Source organism: Anas platyrhynchos, chromosome 4 (genome assembly GCF_047663525.1).
Source record: "Anas platyrhynchos isolate ZD024472 breed Pekin duck chromosome 4, IASCAAS_PekinDuck_T2T, whole genome shotgun sequence".
NCBI lineage: Eukaryota > Metazoa > Chordata > Aves > Anseriformes > Anatidae > Anas > Anas platyrhynchos.
In genome coordinates, this window is record NC_092590.1 from 54,823,686 (window position 1) to 54,847,460 (window position 23,775).

Here is a 23,775-nt window from a genome sequence, read left to right on the forward strand (position 1 = left end):
GAAATCTTATTTTTTTCTAGTGAAATAGATATGAAATGTAGCATTGCCTCCTGGTTATATCATGCAGGAATATTCAGCTGTGACAGCTGTACTTTTTTTTTTCCTGGGAAAGCTTACCACTTACTCCATAGTAAAAAACGTTCAGTATGTTTTCCTTCCATCCTTAATTACATTTTACTTTCTTTACACAGTGAGGTATCTCAGATCTTCAGGAATGGTTATCTTCATCTGATACTAAAGCAGGATTAATCTGCTTTTAGATGACAAACTTTATATATTGATATTATTTTGATAAGTGGAATTATTTATACTTTGAACTCAAGAACCAAATGTTTCCTTTTCTAAAGTGTAATCCCAAGAAGTAGAAGATATAAGCAGAAGATTATATATATAATAGATTATTCACTAACAGCATGTGTTTTCCATGTATGGTTCAGAAGTGGTAGCAAAACTAATTTACTCAGTCATAGCTTGACTATATCTGATGCTTACCTGAAGAATTCTTTCACGATCCTTGCTCCATTAGAGTTGTCTCCCAGTTGCAAGGAAGAGCAAAGTTACAGAACATAAATACACCACATTGTTGATCAAGGAATTTGTTCAAATAGTGATTGTGTATGTGAGAGTTACTAGAACGCTATTAGCCTAGAACTGAGTATGACTTTCTTGATGATCAAGACTATGTGAATAATCCATAGTTCTATTTAAAATGCTTTAAAATCTGTGTATTAAATTGATAAATAGGAGGGAGTAATAAATGTGTTTTTCATCTTAAATGTGAAAGTTTTATTTCAGCAGAAGCCTTTAACCACTGTGCATTTTTAATTCAGAAAAGGCATAAAGCTGATAATGCGGTGAACAAGAAACAAACTCAAGGTAGGAAATTTTTTAAAGCTTATTGATTGTGGTTGTGTAGGGGGGTGATCTTGATGTTTTTGTGAATGTTAATAATGTAATCCTAACTTTTGAGTACACAGGTAAATGAGCTGGAAATTGATTGTGCAGATTTCGTCAAAATTGGGCACAAAAGTATTGCTAGCGCTGAGAAACTAGTTTAAGCTAATGAAGGATTCACATAAACATAACACTATCAGTGTACTCTCAAAGCAATATGAGTGTATTGTCAAATACAGTGTCAAAACAATAATTAAGAAGTTAATCAGTATAGTAATCCATAATTTTGCTTTCATCTATTCAGCAATTCTGTAACCCTGAAAAATAGCAATGTCAGTAGTGTGTTATATATTCAGCTCTACCTTCAGTTGTGTTTTAAACGCACAAAATTGTTAATGAAATGACACGTGCCTGTATGGATTCTGTATATGGGTTTTCCTTCATATGTGTGTTCATAAAAGACCGTCTGTATCTCAGTTAACATTAGGTTATTAACTAATCCTAATTTCTTTATTAATTCTAAATTTTTGTTACTATTTGAAAAAAAAGAAAAAAAAAAAAGCTTAGAGGATTTTGATGTGCTAGGCTGCATTAGGGACAACTTTGCTTTCCCAAGCTGCACATATAGACACTAGACACTGTCATGCACTCTGATGTGGTGAAGCATACATTCTGCAATGTGGTGAAGTAATTTTGCATAGGGCAGATGGAGCATGCTTTTGAAAGATATTTGTTAGAGACAAAAGAGAAAAATGGGAGACATGAATGTGAAAGCCAGGCTCAGAAGACTTTATGGGGCAAGTATTCTATAATATAAAAATCTCACAGCAACACCACTCTATTTTTTTTCTTCATAAGAAAACAGATTTAATTTAATGTCATGCATGTTAATTATGGTTAAGAGCTTTTTTACTTTGAAACTTTTTATTCCAATTACTAATTTCATAACACCACATTAGGATACAATCGATACCAGATTTAATGGATAATTAAACCCTGTAAACTGTTCTGATTCACCTCGTAATAAGTTTCTGTGGTACAAAATCTATCATATAAAGAAAGTGTTGTATAATTTGGATGCTTGACCTGAACTTACAGAAACAAAGCATGCTGTAAATTTTTCAGTAAATGTGGTATGTTTTCATGGCTTTCCGTAAGGAATCTGATGCATACTGCAATTAGATTGTACAACTGGAGAATTCTTTCTTTTATACTGTTTTTTGTTTCAGTACTACGAAATGGTGCATGGGAGATTGTCCACTGGGAAAAGGTGTGTATTTACATTTTCAAGGTGACTTTTGGAGCAGAATACAGATCTAATGTTTGCTTTATTTCTCCAAATGTGTATCATTGAGAAGAATTAACTGTTATGACGGGAAATATATCATCTTTTGTACTTTATTTTTTTGTGTTTGTTAATATTTGTCTCTTAAAATGTACTTTTAAATTAAGTTAGTTTTGACGTCATGAGTCAGGCAGATCTTCCATTTAAAGGCAGCCTTTAAATTCAGTGAAAAATCACCTGAGTAGTATGACTGGTGTAGGATTATTCATATATGGCAAAGCTGTACAGTTCCTTAGTATTACTTGGAGTTCCAAGGAATAAGCTTCTTTCTAGAAGCTAGTTACTTGGTGTATTTTCAGAATTACTTAATTACTTCAGCTTAAAGCATAAGAAAGGCTGTCAAGTAGAAATTAGATGAGGGGACTGTTAAAGGTAACTTTCAGGGAGTAAATATTAAGCTTTCCATCTAGTCTCTTGGTTTTGTTGGTTTCCACACCTGAAAAATTGAACAAAAATTTGATCCACAGTAATTTGAAGATAAGATTCAGGTGAAAATTCTGATGAAACCTTTGCAGAAACCAGGGTAAGAGCTATAGCATTAGCACTACAGATTAATTTGATCTTAACTCAACTTAAGTATTCTAAATATTAGATATATTTATTACAATAACTAACAAAATAAAAAAATGAATACGCAACAGCAAGATAAGGCCTATTGAAGAGATTTGCAAGTAATTCAAGGGCTTTGAGTGCCTGATGCCTATAGGCTTCTCTGGAAGTGTTTTAAACTTCTAACAGTCTTTCTAGCAATTCAGCAAGGTAAATATTTACTATGCTTAAAACAAAGGGATAACATATTTTGTTTGAGACCATTAACCAATTCCCAGTTTTCTTTCAGGTAGATGTTGGAGATATAGTTATAATAAAAGGCAAAGAGTATATACCTGCTGACACTGTACTGCTCTCATCAAGGTAGAGATGCCCACTGATGCTTATAGTGTAGAGGCTGGTTTCTCTACCCTGCATTTATTTATTTATTTATTTGTTTGTGATTGCTCCAAGGAAATAAGGAATAAACAAAAATCCTGCTTCTTTTGAGTATAATCTTTCATTTGGGAATTTATCATTTCAGGCAGTATTTCATTAAGTTGTGTCAATTGCAATTCTAAAACTACTCTGCCATTCTGTTTACCATTCATATTTTTCTACAAAAAAAAAAAAAAAAGAAGTATGTTATTTTGTTACTGAGTGTAGTACAAAAAAGGTTGATTTGTCTAAAACTTGGACATCAACTGCTGTATTTTACCAGGCTGGGTTTTTGATATATACATAACAAATTGTATCTTACATTTAAATTGAAATGAATATATTGCAGACAACAGAAATTTGTTTAATAGATACAGTCACCCGTTTGGTAGTTGAATCAGAGGGGAATAAAACAAAACATGAACATAAAAAATGAATCATCAAACTGGCTTTGTCTTTGAGCTGAACAATCACTTTATTCATTAAGATATTTTTTGAATAATTTCAGCACTGAAAGCAAGACTTAATGTATAGTGTGTAATATAACTGTTTTTACATGGATAATCAGAGATTGTTTATCATCATTTCCTTGGACAGTTTTATTTAAGAAATCCACATCTTACTATGTGGAAGATGAACATTTTTCAACATCTATTTGATCAGGTCAATTGACAATGTATTCTAAGAATTTATTTTCTTTTATTTGCTTTAAGATTATCTAAATAGGATCAATTGTATTTCGATTTAGTACTCAATGTTTGCTATGCAATGACAGCTATCTTTTTCTGGTATGAGTGGAAGCATTATTGTAATATGTATAATTATGGCTTAGTTGTAAACCGTCTACCACAGAAGTTAACGAATCTACTCATACATACAATTAATGAAGTTACAATCCTACACATTTCTGTGAAAAATTGTGGTGTATACTACATTATTTATGCCATGTTCCATAATATCTCAAAATTAAGTGTAGTAGTTTTGAAACATTTCTATTATTATCATGTTAAACAATTGCCAGATAATTCTGTAAATTCTCCCCCAATCTGTCTTTGTTCAGTATTAATGTTTACCATAACTTCAGATGTTTTTCTATTCAATAGCCTCTATGAAGCTTTTACTTCTGCATTTTAAGAAGCATTTATAAGTTTTGGTGATGCTACTCCACGAAGATCTTCACAGACCATATACCATGCAGCAAGAACATTTTGGCCTAATAACAGCTTCTTTCATCCTAACTCTAGTGTCTTGCAGGCAAAACAGATTACATCCTCTCAGAGCACATCCTTTATAATCCTTCTGAGTAAACTCCTACATTTGTGTCTTTGCCTAGATTTCTTCACTGTTTTGCCCTTTCTAATTTGTAGGGTATTTGCATTACAATGTTCTCCAGCTGTAGTTGTAGACATAGAAAAATCCACCTATCTGCAAAGCTGCCTTTCCAAGCCTTATCCCTCGATGGGAATGCTGTATCTTGCGTTGATAAGTTGAAATAATACTTAGCTACTACTGGGCTGACTGGGAATGTTACCTCTTCGCTTCACCTCGCTTTGCCCCACTGTTGTCAGAACAAACAATCCCAACCATGTCTTGTTCACCTTGAATTTTCCGGTCAGCTTTTCTTCTAGGATCCAGTTTGCAAAGGTGATTTCTTGAATACTGATTGCTTTTGTGGGTCCAGTTCTGGCATTTTGTTCCAGCTGAAACATCTTCCTTAGTTATGTAACTGGGGGTCTGTGGAAGCTCTCCTGCCAAGAGACGACCTTGTGCTACTATTACCTGCAATTCTGTGTGTGTACCAACACATGCTCTTCTTTTCCAGCTCTCATCTCCCCACGGCCCTGCATTCTGCAAGCAGACAGTCTCATCAGTTTTGCTTTGCAGGTGTTTATTGATAGTCATTTGCATTTTAGGCTTCAGCAGCAATGCAAGTCTGTGGGCTTGGTTTTATATCAAACTAATATTATTTGGTTCTTTTTACCAATAATAGCAGTTTCTGGAGAATTACAGTTGCCTAAGATAATTAAGATCCTGCTATTTTTTACAGTGGAAAGGCACAGACCTCTGAGACTTAATTCTGTTTTGTTCTTGCAAGTTCACTGAAGATCGAAAATAACAAAACTGAAACCAAATACAAAATCATTTTCTGCAAGCTGACTAGAAGGGTTCTTGTCACCTGACTCTTCGGAAATGTTGGTGTAAACTGTAATGGTTTTTATGTACTTATTTTTGATAGCATATGGTGTGGCTAGAAACTCTGTCAGTTCAGAAATAAGTATGACAGCTTTTTGTTTGTACTGTTAAATGTCAGTGTTTTCTGCAGCTTAAAGTTAGTACCTTAAAGTAAAACAATCCACTAGAATAGAAATGGAAATATTTTAGTTGTTTTGCTTTTTTGACCTGATTAAAATAGATTTTGAAAAAATTGTCATCAGATGTTTTAATTAACATGTATTGTTTGTATAATAATTTCAAACTCTGTCTTTTTGTCTTTGTCCATTTGTTTTTGTTTTGTTTTGTTTTCCCCTATCACTTATTTTTCTGTTCTAATCATTTTCAAACTGGGATGTGTAGGTGGCAGTAGGGGAAGTAGTGAAAGTGACCAATGGGGAACATCTCCCAGCTGATCTCATCAGCCTGTCATCAAGGTTAGAATAAACTAGTTGCACAGGATACGTGTATGTGGGTCCTCGTATACCAAATATGAAGAACGCTAATACGTTGATAATCTTTGCTTTACTGTCCATCTTTCTTGGACAAAACCCACACATTTATAAAATGAGAAAAGGTTCAGTTGATAAAAGTGCAGATCCTTTAAAGTGTAAATACATGGTAAGATTCCAAGAAATGAGAACTTGTTTCAGACCTTATTTTTAAGCTTTTACACTATCCCCATGAAATTTTATCAGACAAGCTGTCATTAAGTAAATACACAGTAAAACACTGGGATAAGTATGTCTAATTCATTAAAGCAAATTAAAACAGTCACATTCATACCAACTCATTTTCAGAAAAGAATATAGTTCATTATTGATAGGACTGGTAGAGGACCCTCTGCACAAACATGAATGTTGCACAATCTCTGCCGCATGCAATGGCAAAAGCAGCATTGTTCTTGTGTACTGTGTCAAAATGCATGTTTCTTAGACATGTCAGCTTTATGCTATCATCTACGCTGTTGCTGGACTTTGTTTTTCTCCTAACAAATCAATGGGCCTGCCTTGATCTAACTGCAATTTGTTTACTTTGGAGGTCACCGCTATCTGCTAAAGTAATTATAATTAAGCATGTGTATCACTTGAGACGTTTTTGCTGCTTTAGTCTTTCTTAAGTGCTCCACAAAAATATCGTGTTTACTACCAATTAAAATGTTAGAATTGTAGTAGTGTTTTACACAGTTGATGCCAGCCAAACAATCTAGACAGAAGCTATTTACATTTTTAGAAAAGTCTGCCAAGAAGAAAATACTTTCTAAGAGGAATTTATGATAATGATTTTGCACATTTTAGTGGTTTCGTTTTGCAAAAATACTATGTTTGAATAACCGACACCATTTTAGAACGATTCGAGGATAAAGTTAAGTCACTTACCAGTAGCCACTGTTGCATTAACAAACTCAAAAAAACTCTTGATTCTTGAATTCCTTGCTAGAAAGAAGGAAAAAAAAAATATTATCTTTAAAGTGGTATAGAGAGTAAATATTAATTCTTCTAAGTTGTAAAGGTTTTTCATGATAACTGGTCCTTTGCAGGATCTTAATTTATATCACAAATATAAATATTAAGTGCTCTGTTCTTATGCCCAGAAGATGGAAGCTGAGTGGAGTAATTAATGGATCTGATCTTGTTTACCATCTACTTGCAGAAAAGTCATTTTGTCCTTCTTTTTCTTTTCCTAGTTATCACCTCTGTAATGGTTACATGTTTTCAAATCTATTAGTGTTATGCAACACATGAGATCACTTCTGTGTGTTACACACCAAAAAAAAAGTTTTCAAATTGCATGGAAATAATGGATATATTTCAAAACTGGACCAAAAAAAAAAAAAAAAAAAAAAAGCCCATAATATGAACTTTTATTTAAGAAAACCCTTTACAAGAAAATGTTCATATCTATCCTACTGCTGCATGCAGTAGTAGGCACTGTGATTGCACTTCATTTGTACCTTTGTATAATCTCATGTAAAAACTTAAAAATGAACAAATAAATAAAATTTATACAGCATTTTTATGATATAAGATGATAACTTTTGGCAAACTTTTCTGACAATGTGAAGTATTAGTAGTAGTTTTACAGATTTGACTATACATTATTCTAGTTCTGAAGATTTGATAAGGGGAAAAAAAATGCTGATTGCCTAAATAGATATTAAAAGATTAAAGAAAGTTCATGGATTTTGGCATTATAATATAAATTTAAGGATTTTTTTCTCTTAATAGCGAACCACAAGCTATGTGCTACATCGAAACATCTAATTTAGATGGTGAGACAAACTTAAAAATTCGACAGGTAGGAATTTCATTTTTGAGAATATTACCAATATTTTAAGTTATTAGTGCTTATAAAACACTTTAAGACATTGATGTTCATTTTAGAAGGCTTTGAGATTTTAATAGATGAAGTTAAAAAAGTTATTGGTTATTGCTATCTCATAAATGTTTTCGTTCAATGCATTAAATAGAAGGAATGAATACTTATTTTTAAGTCATTTCTTGGACTTCAGGGGATTTCCTTTGGGAGAAGAGGTGGGTTTGTAGTCTGAGTTGTTGCTCTGTTTTTAGAGGATAAAAAAGTGAAAAGCACTGCAGAAAGAAGCTGTTAGTGCCAGTATTGCATTTGAGGAGCAGGTAGGGGATGGTAGTTTTTGGCTGAGTGTGCAGTGACTGTGCAGGGACATTCTTGCTGAGTTATATGATTGGTTGTGACCCTGTCATCTTCATGATATTTTAAGATACCAAGGTGACTTTTTTTACTCTCTCTAGCATCCAGCAATATGACAGCAAAATGTAGTGGTCCTATTCTATTCATGTAGGAATGCTGCCATATCAGATTTATAATACATAGAATTTTATATTGGAAAGTGATTTTTAATGTTATGACAAACAAATTTTGTTTACAGGGTTTGCCTCTAACATCAGATATAAAGGATATAGAAAGCTTGATGAGACTTTCAGGCAGAATTGAATGTGAAAGCCCAAACCGACATCTCTATGACTTTGTTGGAAACATCAGACTGGATGGGCATGGGTATGTAAATGCAAGGGAAAAGATCTTAATAGATTCAATCTATCACTAGATACGTAAATGTTGTTAAACTACTAAAGTTAAAATATAAATTATGAAGTCTTTATTCTGTTAAGACTAGAGAGGTTAAAAAAATATTTCTGATGTATTCTGTGCTAGTCTTCATTCTTCACAAGATTACAGGGGTAAAATCAGATGTCTGCAATTTGACTTTTTATACTAGGTGACCTTCAGAAACCAATAGATATTAATAATAGAGGAGTATGAATCAAATTCTAGTAGTTTGGGGATTTATAGGTAGTAACTCACTTTGTAAGGATCTCATTTCTTGACTGTCTATTATTGAAGCTGAATATAGGTAGTTTCTTACCTATTTTTTGTTGTTGCTATAGGGTTTTTGTTGTTCTTTTATTTGCGTGTGTATATAAAATACGTTTTTGGAGGGGAACTGAAGTAGTATGTGCTTCAGACTTTTCTAGTTTAATAGGTTTTCCTATTTCTCCATATGTAATATTATCCATGTTTCTGTTTCTAGACTGATATATATACTACTAACTATTTGTTAAATACCTTTTTTTTTTATATTCCATTTTTTATTTACTGATTTCTTACAGATGCATTCCGGGAGTTGTCAGTCGCAAGAGTGTGGATCTATTATAATTCCACTGTACTTGTCGTTAAGAAGAGAAAAACATTTACCTGTAATTCTTCTCTGAAGGTAATAGTTATAATAGATCCACACATCTGTCCTTCCTCCCTGGCTAGGGAGAAAACATGCTTTTATTTTTAATTGAATTATTTAATTTTAAATTTGAGTAAAAAGAAACATTAAATGTGCTCATGGCTATTATGCCTCAAGAATGTGTAGGAGCATGCCATCTGCTGGTCAAGCAATTTGTCATTTGAGAAATTCAGTTTAGAATATAGTTCCTGTGCAGTAGAATAGTTCCAGAAGTGTGGTTCTAATATAATACTTACCTTCAGTGAAAAAGAATTGCAGGTAAGTAACTCTTTTCAGACACTGACTTTATTTCCAAACTGACAAGTCAGGGATGAGTTCTCTTTCTCCCTATATTGACTGAGTCACTGTCCCTGGAGGTGTTTAGAAGACATGTAGATTTCTTAGAGGCGTAATTTAGTAATAGACTTGGCAGTGCTAAGTTCACAGTTGGATTTGATGGTCTTGGATTTCTCTTTCAACCTAAGTGATTCTCTGATTCTATAACTCTTACTACAATTTTTAGCTTCTTGGCTTGATCTGTAGACTAAAAGAGGCCAAAATAGTTTTCCTGGTATCTTTTTTTTTTTTTTAGTGTGTTAACTTTCTGCAAAGGGTGCAGCTCTTTGTTATGCTCATAAACATATAGAATCATGTCAGCTGGTTTTAGGAGATGAAGACTGTTATTGGGAGAACGGAGAAAAGGTCTTTAGTCTGGATGAATTTGAAATTATGATTAAACAAATGACCCAGAGAAGGAGGAGTGAACAAGTTAAAAATGTGGACAGACCTAAAATAAACATTTTCTTGAAAGCTATTTTAAGGAAATTGTATGCATGTATAACAAAACACAGTATGCATAACAAAATCACTTGGGTATATAGGCTTTCAAACTGTCTTAGTAGCTCTTAATATGGCTGGATAGTGTGCTGAAGAGACTGAGAACATCCCTTACTAATATAAGCAAAGTGTGTTGCAGAGGGACCATTAGTTACAGAGTATAATAGAAGAATCAGATAAATTGGAGCAGCTTTGAGAAGGCTGAAGCCATGAAATACAGATCTGAGAGCTCTGTCAAGTTGTAGCAGCGTAAATAGCAGAGTAAATAAATAGCACAGCTCTGACAAGTCATAGCAGCAAGCCATAGCAGAGTAAAGTCACAATGATGGTCAGTAGCTTGACACCTGGCAGATCAGGGCTTTCTATGTTTCTGGTTGTGCTGTCAATCTTCATCGTCTTGGTCTGTACACCAGTTCTACTGGAAACAACTGGCTGCAGTTATTCTGTTTTGATTGTATTCCTAATAACAGATCCTTGAGAATAAATTCCTGTCACAAGAGGTACCCATTTGAAGGCAGTCTTAGAACTCACATGAGTCTTACTTAGAGCAGTCTTAGAATTCAGGAGGAACCTTAGAACTCATCAGACTCTTTAAGGAAAGACAGTCTTTTGGCATTTCAGAGAAGGTCCATATTTGAAAAGGTTTCCAATTTATCTGTAGTTAACTTAGTAATAACTTTTTTGGTTATATGCCTTTCATCTTTTATCTGTTCAATTCTTGTTAGTCTTAATAGACTGAAAAATCTGGTTATTTTTGGAATGACATGTAATCCATTATTTAAATGTCTAGATTTTGTGCTGATGGGTGATATAAAAGACTCTGAATTTGAGCAAGGGATGAACAAAAACAAGTGCAGAGCAATTTTTGACGAGAATAGGAGTCTCTCTTCATGATTATTGGTTAATTCAGACCCCAGCAGTTCCTTTCATACCTGAAAGGAAATTTATTTTCTTTTAATTTTACCATGATACGAATACACCACAAATACAAAAAGAACACAGTTCAAATTTAGATAGCAAGTCAGTTTCAGTACGTTGTATATTTTGTATTTTTTCCCTGATTCTTTTTATGATGGCGTGCATGCACCTTGAAGTATCCCCTGGTTTTGGTGGTTATGTCATTCAACACTTCAGTGGGAGGGGCAACTGATTCCTTAAACATTCAGTATGTTCCACAGTAATGTCCTAGACAGTAAGTTGTGGTGGGGTAGAATTTGTTCTTTGTTTACTTTATATGGGAAAGCATTCAAATGTGTTTGTTTTTTGTGTTTGTTTTTTTTTTTTCTGGAACAAGTTCTTTCCTAATTTCTGCAAGAACTTATTACAAAAAAAAAAAACTTTACACTGTTAATAATTGACACTGTTAATTTTAGCAGAGGAAGAATGTGTTGTTTTTTCTTTACTTGCAGTCTTTGCATCTTTAAAGCTTGTGTATGAAAAGAGAGAAGGGACATGAGGGTCCAGAAGAAATTACTATCTGAAACTTGCTGAGACTGACCTTATGCTCTCTGTGCTACCAGAAGTGTTACCAAATCTCATGGCTTCTCCAATTTATATCTTATATATCAGAGGTATAGCTGCTGTCTCTAAGCAGCTTATATGCTCTCCTAATAACATGTTGGTTTCAAACAACTCTAAAGATGGTGGATCTAAGTGAGAATGGCAAACACTAAAGCACTATTGACAGGTCTGAACTGCTAGCTAGTTTTTACAGAACGAAAAGTGCAAAAATAGGAAATGTATTATCCCAGGAAAAGACTGATAATTATCTAAAACTTCTTCATTTTAAGAAAACCTGACCTACAGTATATGAATAAAGTCAGTTGTCTACATTTAAGACCGTGGGACATTTCCAACATCTTATGATTTTTTTTTATTCCTCATTTAGTTAGTGCAGTTCTAAAAGAAGAGCACAGGAAAATTGCAGTTTAAAGAATATGCAGAAAATGTTGCTGGAAATTTTACATAGTTAATCATGTTGACAAAGAGAATGTGTTTGACTAGAAGAATGGATTAAGATGAGAGTTCAGAGAAAACTAATTTGAGAACTACTTTGGAAAAAACAATTTTATAAGAGTAGTTTTGTTTTGGCATACAATTAGAAAAGACTTTGTAATCTTAAATCCAAGGGAAAATAACCTTTGTAGTTTCAGTGTGCTTTCTAAGTGGTACCATATCTTTATCATCCATAGTCAAAATTAAATGGTAAGTAATATTACTACAACTTGCCCTAAAGTCTCAGGTTTTCTCTAAGTCAGCATACCAAAAAAGTTAACTCTGAAAATGATGTTCTATTTACAAATGATGTTGTATTTACAACAATCATTGAAATTTTGAGAAATGAGCTAACAATTTTTAACAACTGTTCTTTGTGTTTGTTAATTGATATTGATAGCTTTGATGCTAAAATACAAAACTGCTTCTTTCTAGTACTGTTCCATTGGGATCTGATCAGATTCTTCTACGAGGAGCTCAGTTGAGAAATACTCAGTGGGTTCATGGGATCGTTGTCTATACAGGACATGACACAAAACTCATGCAGGTTTGTCACTTGGTCCTATTTTGATTACCTGTTCTGTTACCTTTTTAGACTGCTGTTTCATAGAACAAAAAATTCTTTAAGAAAACATAGCTAGATTTAATATATTAGATGTTGGTAACAGTGCATCTTTCTTATGAAGTAAAACCAATAAAAACAAAGCAGTTACTTGTTAGAGCTGTTACAGTTACCAGTTGCTTATTCACAGAGTAGTTTTTCCACCAGTAAGCATATTTGTTGATTTTCTTTTGTTACTTATGTTTTTGAAAACTATTCTATTAGCAAATTGGATCATTATAGTTTGCCTGTTCATCTTTTTTTATTTTTGACTGCTCCTAAACTGTCCCCTTGTGGAGCTTTCTTTCAAGTACAAAGGTAAGCATTCTTGTTAGAAAATAAAGTGAAGCTGTATTTGCAAAATAAGAAGGGAAGAGAAACATTTTTGAATTATGAAGTTACTTTTCCTAGTGATGTTTGAAATATCAAAATTGGTTGAGCAAAAAGAATGCTTTCAGTTTGGTCATGCATGTTTCATTGCTTTTCTGATTTGTAAAGCAGTAATTTGAAAGTTTGATTGTATTAATTAACAATGGTTTTCTATAGCTCTGATAGGATGTACGTATGCACATATATTTTAAATGTTTACTGTTAGCTGTTGGTGTTATGAGTGTTCTGTGTGATTGTTTAAGTGCTTGTGACACAAATCTAAACCTCAAATTCCTGGGTTTATAAGCTTTCTTTCTTTCTTTCTTTCTTTGAGTGAAACAGTTATGCCATTTATGATGATGATATATTTGGGAGAATGCTTAGAAATAAGTGCAATAACACTAAATTTGGAGAATGAGAACTGTGTGTATGTACATCTTTTAATTTCAATAGCCACTGTTATTTTTTGTCTCTTGCAGAATTCAACAAGTCCACCTCTTAAAATGTCTAATGTGGAACGAATTACAAATATTCAGATTTTGATTCTGTTCTGCATCCTTATCGCTATGTCTTTGGTCTGCTCTATTGGTTCAGCTATATGGAATCGAAGGCATACTGAAAGAGACTGGTATCTTGATCTAAATTGTAAGCTGTAAAATAATGTATTAATGTTTTACTGTTTAGTTGTCCTGAAATCTTTCATATTTGGAAAGGTGGATGATTACCATCCTTTATGTAGTGTTGTTCTTTTTAATCAGTTTTTCTTTTTTGATTGTTTACTAAAGTCATTAGTAGTCATATCACAGCACATATTAAATTTACCTGATTGTACAATGTAAGTTGCTGCTAAACTCAGGAAAGAAAGCTTCGTTGTTCAAGCCTCTACATCTCTGCAGCTCAGCAAGTTCTGTATCAGCATTCCATTAACACAGTCAACTTCCTAGATACCAGACTGAAGCAGTTTTCAACTATTACTGATGTCTATATTAAAGCTGCAGTGACTTTTAAATTCCCTTATCCTGGGAAATGATGTTGTGACTTTATAACATTTTACTATATGAGAATCTAACTAAGTATTGGCTGCCAAAGTCAGATCCTAGCAGGCTGCTCCTAAAAAAAAGAGAAAACAGGCACATCTAACTTAAAAGAGAAAACAGTCTCATCTAACATAATATACGGACAGCACTACTCACAGTGGATGCATAGAATCACAGAATGGCCTGGATTGGAATGGACCTCATCAACCATCCAGTTCCAATCCCCCTGCCCTAGGCAGGAAGGCCACTCACTAGATCAGGTTGCTCAGGGCCTCATCTAACTTGGTCAGAAACAGATGTCATTTAAGCTGTTCAAATTCTTACACAGAAAATTGCTATTTTCCTCTACTGCTTTTTTATAATTGTCATTTCATGTCAAGACATCTGAATTCTGCTGGACTTACTTTTAAAGGAATCAAAGCAGGTTGCTTTTTATTAGTTATAAATACATTTTTTTTTTTGTCTTGTTTTGCATCATCAGTTTAGTGTTGTTGGCATTGTTATAAACTTAAGTATTTTAAGTACACTGCTGATTATTGTAGTATTCTTAACAGTGTCTGGTATTCTGGACACTGTTAGAGCACCAGAATAGCTAGAAAGAATATTGTGTATTCCAATAAGTTTTAGGTAATAAATTTTAAATTCCAAGCTACTAGTGTTACTTAAAACTTTAAAAGGGAGAAGGAGCATAAAACTGCTTTTTTATTTCTGATTCTTCAAAATGTTTCATTAATCTCTAATCTCATCTCTCCTTTTCCTGTGGTTTGGATTTACCTTTTTCATAAAGCTTTGTTGTTTTTATTGGGGGAGGAAGTAGGAAGGTGTGAGGATAGATGGAGAATAATTTCATTCTGCTTGTTTCCCACTTAAAAAAAAAAAAAAAAAAAAAAAAGAGTTTAAAAAATTTGGTTCCTTTCTATAGATATTCCTCGATTATTATCTAAAAATTTAGGAAAGGCTGGAAAGTTTGCTTTTCAAAAAGTGGGGAAGATAGCAAAAATCTCCAAATTAGAACTCCACTTTATCTTAATAGAAACCCTTAACTGTTATCAAGATTGTATTTATAAGCAAGTGATATTATAATTCATTCTCAAGTGTCTTTTTAGACATAAAACATTATAAAAATTAGCAGTTAAGACAGTACACTGAATGTACTATATACGCATGCTTTTAAGGATGGTCTTAAATGTTGTTGTGTTTTGTTTTTTTTTATTTGCTTTGTCTTTTGACAGATGGTGGTGCGAGCAACTTTGGATTGAATTTCTTGACTTTTATCATTCTCTTCAATAATCTTATTCCAATCAGTTTGTTGGTTACACTTGAAGTTGTTAAATTTATCCAAGCATATTTCATAAATTGGGTAAATATTTTTTAAATATACATTGATTTCTAGAACCAAATGATTTACAAGTAAGTTAAATGATGTTGTTTATGTATACATTTCTTAATGTAAATACTTAAGTGTGCAGTTTATTATAACTAGGATCACAGAAGGTCATGGTATATAGCTTTATTTAGTGTTTTTATATAAATACGGTATAGATTTTTGGAGAACTTTTTCCAGTGCTTTGTACTTTCTCACTAATACTGAGGTTCTCAGACCTTCAATCAGAATGACCAGAAGAAAGTACAGTCCAGTGGAAGTGGAATTTTTGTCCAGTTTCATTTCTTTCTTCTGAGTTAGCTCGTGTTTTTCCCTCTTTTTTTTTTTTTTTGTACCACTGTAATTTGTTGGTTTTTGTACAAAACCAATGACTATTAGTATTAGCTTTTAAAAAATAGATACAAATCATTTTGGTGTCATCTTTTCCCCCACTAAAAAAAAGGGATCAGTTGTCTTTAAACCAATTTAATCTTAATCCAGGACTATAGACTTCTACTATTTTAGACATCATCTTTATGTGTGCGTGCATATGGTGTTGGTATAGGGAATTTGGTCTGCCACAATTTGTAGCACTACGCTGCCATACTCTTGCAATGTTTTAATATTTTTTATTTTATTTAAAAATAAACTCTGGTGTTTTTTGTGTGTTTTTTTGTTGTTGTTGTTGTTGTTGTTGTTGTTTTGTTTTTGAAAACAGGGAATAAAAGAAAGAAAACTTACAGTGTACCGTAAATAGTACCATTGTGTACTATTAAATTTATCTCAAGGAATATTTATCATATTATTTAGAAAGGATTGGTTGCAAATACATTAAAAATTATTTAAGACTGACTTCCCACTAAGTATTACAATGAAGTATTTCTGCTTATTGCCAAATCTATTTTAGATACATGGGTTTAACAGTTTTTTGTTAATACTCAGATTACTTCTTTATTACCTGTAAATCTTAGTCATATAGATTCTTGTTTTAAAGAGGAAATCTGATTTCTTTGAGGCATTCTTAGAAGTGATCTTCTTGTGTCTCTGTTTATTTCAACATGGCAGTCACAAAGTAGATACCTTATTTTTATGTTCAGTCTGCTGTTGTATATCTTTCTATTTACATACTAGATTTATTTTTTTTTGTAACAAGTTATGAAAGACTAATTTTAAAATATATATATATACACACTATATATTCTATATAATAGAATTATATTTATATTTATTTATATTATATAGAATTATATTCTATATAATATATAGAATATATACTATATACATGTATATACACTATATAATATATATATATACTTTTTTTTTTTCTTTAGGACATAGACATGCACTATGAACCTACAGACACTGCTGCAATGGCTCGCACTTCCAATCTCAATGAAGAACTTGGACAGGTAGAAAAAGTTACTGGTTCTAACTCAGTGGGTTTAACAATCCAAATTATTAAGATAATGTGAGGACTTATTTCAACAAACAAACAAGAATTATATTCTTCCATTTTTACATGTTTACTTATTTCTTTTCTATTAATTTTGTCAGATTAATTCTTTATTTTGCATTAGAGTTCCCTTTAAATACTGTAAAATCAATTTTGCAAGAGTTCACTCATGTGGTCTACACTTTATGAAAGTTTGACTTCTGTAGAACTGTCTAGGGTCCACGGCACATTTCTAAAAGAACTGCATGTTACATTTGCTTTTCCAGCCAATTGTATTTTCAGTCTTGCTTCAAAAGCATGCTAAACGTTTTGTTTTCTGCTACACTCAGTGGTGCTGGTATACAGATTGTGTGGAAAAAATATTATGTGCTCATATAACTGAGCTTTATTATAAAGCATATATAAGCATAGGTATACACGTTCTTGCATTTCATATCCTACATGTGTTTGTAACTAATTAAGTCTTTAATTTATTGTTTCGGGATTTAGAAGTTATTTATTGTTCTAGTAAAGCTACAAACAGAATTATAACTGTTTAGCGAACAAGTCTCAGGGACTAAAGGTTAAGAGATCTGCCTCTTTTGGAAAACAACAGTTGTAGGTTAACATGTTCTGACATTAGACTACAAAGAGTGGAGGACAAGACCTTTGCTTACTGGATTTATGAAATGTGTACAGATAGCAAAAAACTTGGTTCTGTTCCTGACCTTAAAGGAGAGTACAATCTCCTTTAGTGGTGAAGAGACTTCAAATCTTAGCTTTTTTTTTTTTTCTCTCATATTCACTTTAAAGTGTTTTTTTTTTTTTTTCTCTTTGTGGTTTGGTTGTCATTCATATCCCCACTTTTCCACCTCAGCAGTTCTTGTCTTCTTTTTTTAAGTTTCTCATCAGAATTTCCTTCTTTATCAAGGTCTAGTCAGATTTCTTTGGATCTCTGTTTTCACTTTTTCGACAGATTCTTTTTTCATCAAACTTCATAAATTTCTGTAGGGAAATCTACCAAAGGACAATGTGCTAACAAAAAGAGCAAGTCTTTTCTCTGAAGTACATGTCAGCTTCACATAATGAAGAGAAGATTCTCCACAAGAGTTCTCAAGGTTTTAAGAAAGGCAAAAGTTTAGTTTTGAAAAAAAGTTGAGAGTTTTTAGCTGCCGTTCCTGCCTTTTTTCCCCCATTGTGCCCACAAAGAGAAAGTGCATTTTGAGATGTAAACTTGGCATGGAAGATTTCTCTCAACTGCTGATTTGGCTAAATCATAATCCCTCAGAAATAGAATCTTTAAATTGGAGACGCTGAGCATATTTTAGTAATTTTTAATTTACCAGTAATCTAGTACTAGATCTAGTTTTTAATCTAGTAATACATACCATTACTAGTTCCGTCTATATATTGTATATTGCAGTTAATTCTTAATCAAAAATACAGAGATTTTTCATGAAAATAACTTTTAATGAATTAAAACTGAAGTTTGTCTTTGATTTTAATAGCCTTCACTGAGCCTCCATTGAGAATTTATGAGCCTTTTGTTTCATCATAGACCATTTTGTTTCTTCATATATAAACTTTTTTCTTTCCATTGCATTTGAATTACATTTTAAAATACACAGATCCAGTGCTTTTAGCTTCAAGTATTCAAATACTTCACCTAATATTTATGGAGTACTAATACTTCAAGAGAGGAAAGCTTTATGATGTTAGGGAAATAGGAGACCTAGAGCAAGTAGAAAGGTTGTTGGTCTTTGCTAGTTTCTTGTATTTCAAAAGTATGTAGAATGGGAAATAGTTAAGCCTACCACCATGTATTGAAGTTAGCATAAGTTTCAAGTCATGTCAACTGATTGCCATTTTTGGAAATTAGTATCAAGACCATGCATCTACTGCATTTACATACTGTATATCTTCATTTCCTATAAATTCAACAAAGACACAAAGGGCAGAAGCAAGGGATGAATGCAGAGAAACTGTCCAAGCAGTCAGGGGTCAGGTTAGGAAAGCCAAAGCCCTGTTAGAATTAAATCTAGCCAGGAATGTCAAGGACAGAAAGAAAGACTTCTGTAAATATTAATTTATTTGACCAGTGGACCACTCAGTGTATAAGGAATTAGCTGGGTGGTCACACTCAAAGTGTTTCGGTCAATGGCTCAATGTCCAAGTGGAGACCAGTGACCAGTGGTATTCCTCAGAGGTCAGTACTCTGGGACCAGCACTATTTAAGGTCTTTGTCAGTGACAGTGACAGTGAGGTTGAGAGCACCCTAAGTAAGTTTAACGACAACACTAAGCTGTGTGGTTGGCATGCTGGAGGGAAGGGATGCCATCCAGAGTAACCTAGAAAGGCTTGAGAGGTGGGCCTGTGCAAACCTCATGCAGTTCAACAAGGCCAGGCAGAAGGTCCTGCATCTGGCTCAGTGCAATCCCAAGCACAAATACAGGCTGGGCAGAGAATGGTTTGAGAGCAGCTCTGATGAGAAAGATCTGAGGGTGTTGGCTGATGAAAAGTTCTACATGAACTGGTAATGTGCACTTGCAGTCCAGAAAGCCAACTTTAGTGGCAAAGTATATGGGACTGCATCAAAAGTTACATAACCAGAAATGTGAACCACCAAAGGTGATGGTTCTTTCCCTCTGCTCTGCTCTCATGAGAACCCCAACCTGGAGTACTGCATTCAGACCCGGTGCGCCCAGCACAAGAAAGATTTGGACCTGTTAGAGCAGGTCCAGAGGAGGGTCACCATCTGAAGATGATCAGAGGACTGGAATACCACTCCTATGAAGACAGGCTGAAAGAGGTGGGGTTGTTCAGCCTGGAGAAAAGAAGGCTTCAGGGATACCTTATTGCAGCCTTCCAGTACCTAAAGAAGGCCTACAAAAAAGCTGGAGAGGGACTTTTACAAGGGCCTATAATGATAGGACAAGGCATAGTGTCTTTAAACTAAAAGGTAGATTTAGATTAGATATTTGGAATAAATTCTTTACTATGAGGGTGGTAAGGCACTGGAACAGGTTGCCCAGAGAAGCTGTGGATGCCCCATTCCTTGGAAGGGCTGAAGGCCAGGTTGGATGTGACTTTGGGCAACCTGATCTAGTGGAAGGTGTTCTTGCCCATGGCAGGTGGGTTGGAAATAGATGATCTTTCAGTCTCTTTCAACCTAAACCATTCTGTGAAGATTGTGGTACTGGTTTAAAAAAAAAATATATATATATTTAGTATGTTAATAGCCTTGAATTATACTAGATATGTAAATAACTGTTGAATATTAACATATAATGAATTTATCATTCATTTAGGTCAAATACATATTTTCTGACAAAACGGGTACCCTGACATGCAATGTAATGCAGTTTAAAAAATGTACTGTGGCAGGAGTTGCTTATGGGTAGGTATTTTAATATATACTTATTGCTTTATCTGTATTCCTTTTTTTGCCTATGCATATGTGTATACACTAAATTAACACCACAGTTAAAATAAACTTATGCCTGGTAGTAGATACAAATAGGAGTCAATTTGTGACTATCAGATGGTACTTAGAGGAAGTATGAACATTTCAGTCATGGCACATCTTTTTGTAAACAGGAGCAAAAATGAAGTTTAGATAGGCTTACTGCTGTAACACAACTTCAGTATGCCTATTTTTTTTTTCTGTTGCTGTGTCTGGTAACTGTTGATGTTTTTTTCTTTAAAAAAGGTTTTTCCTCATATTTGAAAAAAAGCTACTTTAGTAGTCCATGCTTCATGTTTTATGTAGGCACATGCTTTTGCACTAGACAAAACACAGGATGAACAAGAACTTGAATTACAATGCTCTAGCATGTAATCCAGATGGCTTTTATGAATAGTGTTTGTGTTATAATTCCTAGTATCAATGCTGCTATTAAGAAACCTCTTGAACTAAATGCAAACAAAGCGTTTTATTACTTACTTGTCAACAGTTGCAGCCAACTTCTTCAACTGAGTTTGTAAAGGCCTCAAACTTCTAAGGCTTTTTACTTCAAAGAAATTCATTAGAGCAATGAATAGAGCTCTAGCACCTACATTGTAAATGTCAACGTGCCTTACTAGTACATGAGATGCTGGACCTAGGCTGATCAGTAAGCAGATAATTAGACACCTGTAGAGCTGGGCAGAAACCAGGCAGAGGTTGTGAAATTAAGTTTTGGACTTGTGCTAAAAGTGATGTTTGGGCTTTTTATCATTTGGATCCCTTTGAAAATACTAAACTAATTTTGCAGAGTCTAATGTAAGCTTTCTGTTTTTAAAAACTTAGATCCTTAATGCATTAACCATAGATATTTTTAATTAACAGCTGTAATAAAATAAATTTCCAACCCTGATGTTCCATACACACACCTATATATATGGCTCAAATTCAACCATGTGAGCTAAGATGAAAAAAATACACTAATGGTAATGGCACTTAAAATCAATATTTGGTTTGTTTTATATCTTCATCTGCAGTAAGTATAGGACAAATTCTGAAATTTCTCCTTTACAAAACCTGGATATGACTGTACTTTAAAAATAATAATAATAATTTGGTCTGATTCTTTTCCTGTACTTCATAGCTCCTATCCACATCTTTTTGAAAATATATAGGTATCAGATGCTTGTCAGATAAGCATCACTGTTTGAAAAGCTGAGTTTCTTTTTACAATAAGTATCCACTGCAGTATCATACCTGAATTGATGCAGATGAGAGACTGGAAAATGGAAAAGGATAGAAGTGGTTGGGTCTCCTATGCCTCTTCTTTCTAATATATTCTAAATTGTGATATATTCAAAACTGTGTCATCACAGGGCTGAATCCCAATGTGCAATGGCTAGCTGTGTTTTTAAACATTTTATGAACTCAGCAGATAAGCTGCATTACTGTAGCTTTGGATAATAGGGAAAAAAAATACATACCTTTTGCTTACAAACAAAAACATTATTAAAATGTATACTGAAATATAAAGCTAGAATTGTAAAGTGGGCTAATGCTTTTATATGAGGTGGTATAAGTTAGTAAATAGACATGCTCCCAATCAAACAAAAATGGTCATTTACATTTTATAGTCTAAAGAGAAACATAATATTTTTGCATATTTTATTCTTTTTAGGCATTATCAAAATAGTTGACATGCTTTTAAAACTTCTCTTGGTCATTCAGTTTCATTAACTAACTTCCCTATTATACGTGATCAAATTTTTTAGCCTTTGTGATTCTTTCTCTCTCCCTGTTTCTATTCTTCCTTTGCTTCTTGTGCAGCCATTGCCCTGAGCCTGAGGACTATAGTGTTCCTTCAGATGATTGGTAAGCTCTAAAAGTCATTTAGTATGTGGTGTTTAAAATTCAAGCTTAAAGCTGATGAGATAGATTTTTAGAAACACAGCTAAATGCGAAGTATGTTACTCAGAAGTTATGTTTCAAGTCAATGCAGGCCAACCAAGTATTACACAAATTTATGACATAAGAATTCTATGGTGTTAGGTTGTGTACTCTGGAGAAGATTTGTTAGTAGGGCTATTGAGCTACTACTACTACTCCTATCCTGTGCAAGTCAGAATTGTTTGTGGGAGAGACTTTTGTCATTTATAAAGGTAGTTGGTATTATGGTAGCTTTAATCACAATTTTCTACTGTTATCTAGCAATAGTTCAGTAATAATCTCTAATGTGTTTGAAAAATAATCTGTGTTTGAAAGTGGAAAAAAATAATAGTTAATGTTTTGCTTCCTGCTGGTAGTTTTAGAGTATTAGCACTGCCTAATTTTTATGTGAAACTGTAATTAAAATACACAATTACACTTGAGGCCAACATTAGTCTCTTAACAGGGACTTCAGGAAATGCTAAGTACAGGCATCCTTTCTGCTGCCATCTGCATGATGGCTTACACTTCCCTCTTATTCTTTCTTAAACTAAATATTTACAATCAAAACAAAGTGAGATAAACCCAGGACAAAATTTTATTTACAGTTTTTAAATAATCTTCACTGTATTTTTTGAAAGTCATTTGCAAGATACATCATCCAAAACTCTGTAATATGTTGTCTCCTTATATTTAAAAGATTTGCAATAAATAGCTTGATTTGATAGCTTAAAACTAACAATTTTTTTCTTTAGATTTTTTTTTGAAAATCCCTCCACATTTCTGAAAAATTGTATGTATACACACCCTAAAATCTTACCTGATCTGATGATCCTTATTTGATGTTATGACATGATCATTACAAACATTCTTATTTGTAATTACTTTTTAATATTTTATTTTATAATTTAATAATATCATATTATTGTTTATTACAAGCAAAAGTGTCCTTAACTGTGCACAAATGAGTGGTTTCATTAATGCAATATTAAGGTGAAATAAAGCACGTTTTTGTATAAGATATTTATGCAATAAGGCTATTTTCGATTAATACACATCAAAATTTCAATAAGCACATCTAAAATAGGAAAATGAACCTATGCCTGAATACTAGTTAAAAATAACCCTTTTGTAAGCTGTTAAATTTGTGTAAATATTTACAAAATAAATTACTTAGGAAAATTATTTTTTTATATAAATATATTATAATTAAATAAATCTGACTAACATTTCTAGACTTAAGATGAATAATGTACCAAATTCCAAAGCTTTTGAATATTTATTTTTAGTACTCGAAATACATTCTGTCCTACTGGAAAACAGCAATATCTGCAAATATTTTTCAGTGTTTTTGGTACTGAGAATCTGAAAAATGTCCTGAAGTCTATCCGTCAGAAAGCTTTAAACAGTCAAAGCTTGCCTTAAGCTCTAAATAAATTTAATGTATCTGAAATCTTTAACTTCTAGCACTACAATATCCAGCTGCTTTGCATAAAAAAAAAAAATAGAAAAGAAAATCTTGGTGATTGAGGATGCTTTGAATTTCTCACTTTCATAATAGGCTTTTGGAAAAAGCAGTCCTTGAGTAGTTATGCAGAGTGCT

General features: G+C 33.1%; 1 protein-coding gene across 5 annotated transcripts in view; it reads left to right on the forward strand.

Moving 5' to 3' along the window:
- ATP8A1 (ATPase phospholipid transporting 8A1) overlaps positions 1–23,775 on the forward strand; it is a 108,179-nt gene that overhangs the window by 15,139 nt on the left and 69,265 nt on the right. Inside the window, exons 5-15 of one of the 5 annotated variants that reach the window (XM_038178298.2) lie at positions 831–876; positions 2,124–2,164; positions 3,078–3,151; positions 7,645–7,714; positions 8,325–8,452; positions 12,438–12,549; positions 13,452–13,617; positions 15,242–15,369; positions 16,704–16,781; positions 20,113–20,201; positions 22,074–22,118. In XM_038178298.2, coding sequence (XP_038034226.1) covers positions 831–876; positions 2,124–2,164; positions 3,078–3,151; positions 7,645–7,714; positions 8,325–8,452; positions 12,438–12,549; positions 13,452–13,617; positions 15,242–15,369; positions 16,704–16,781; positions 20,113–20,201; positions 22,074–22,118 — 977 coding nt within the window. Of the gene's footprint in view, positions 1–830; positions 877–2,123; positions 2,165–3,077; positions 3,152–5,779; positions 5,854–7,644; positions 7,715–8,324; positions 8,453–12,437; positions 12,550–13,451; positions 13,618–15,241; positions 15,370–16,703; positions 16,782–20,112; positions 20,202–22,073; positions 22,119–23,775 lie in introns of those variants that run through there. The other 4 variants (XM_027457162.3, XM_038178299.2, XM_072037655.1 and 1 more) reach the window with 4 other exon arrangements.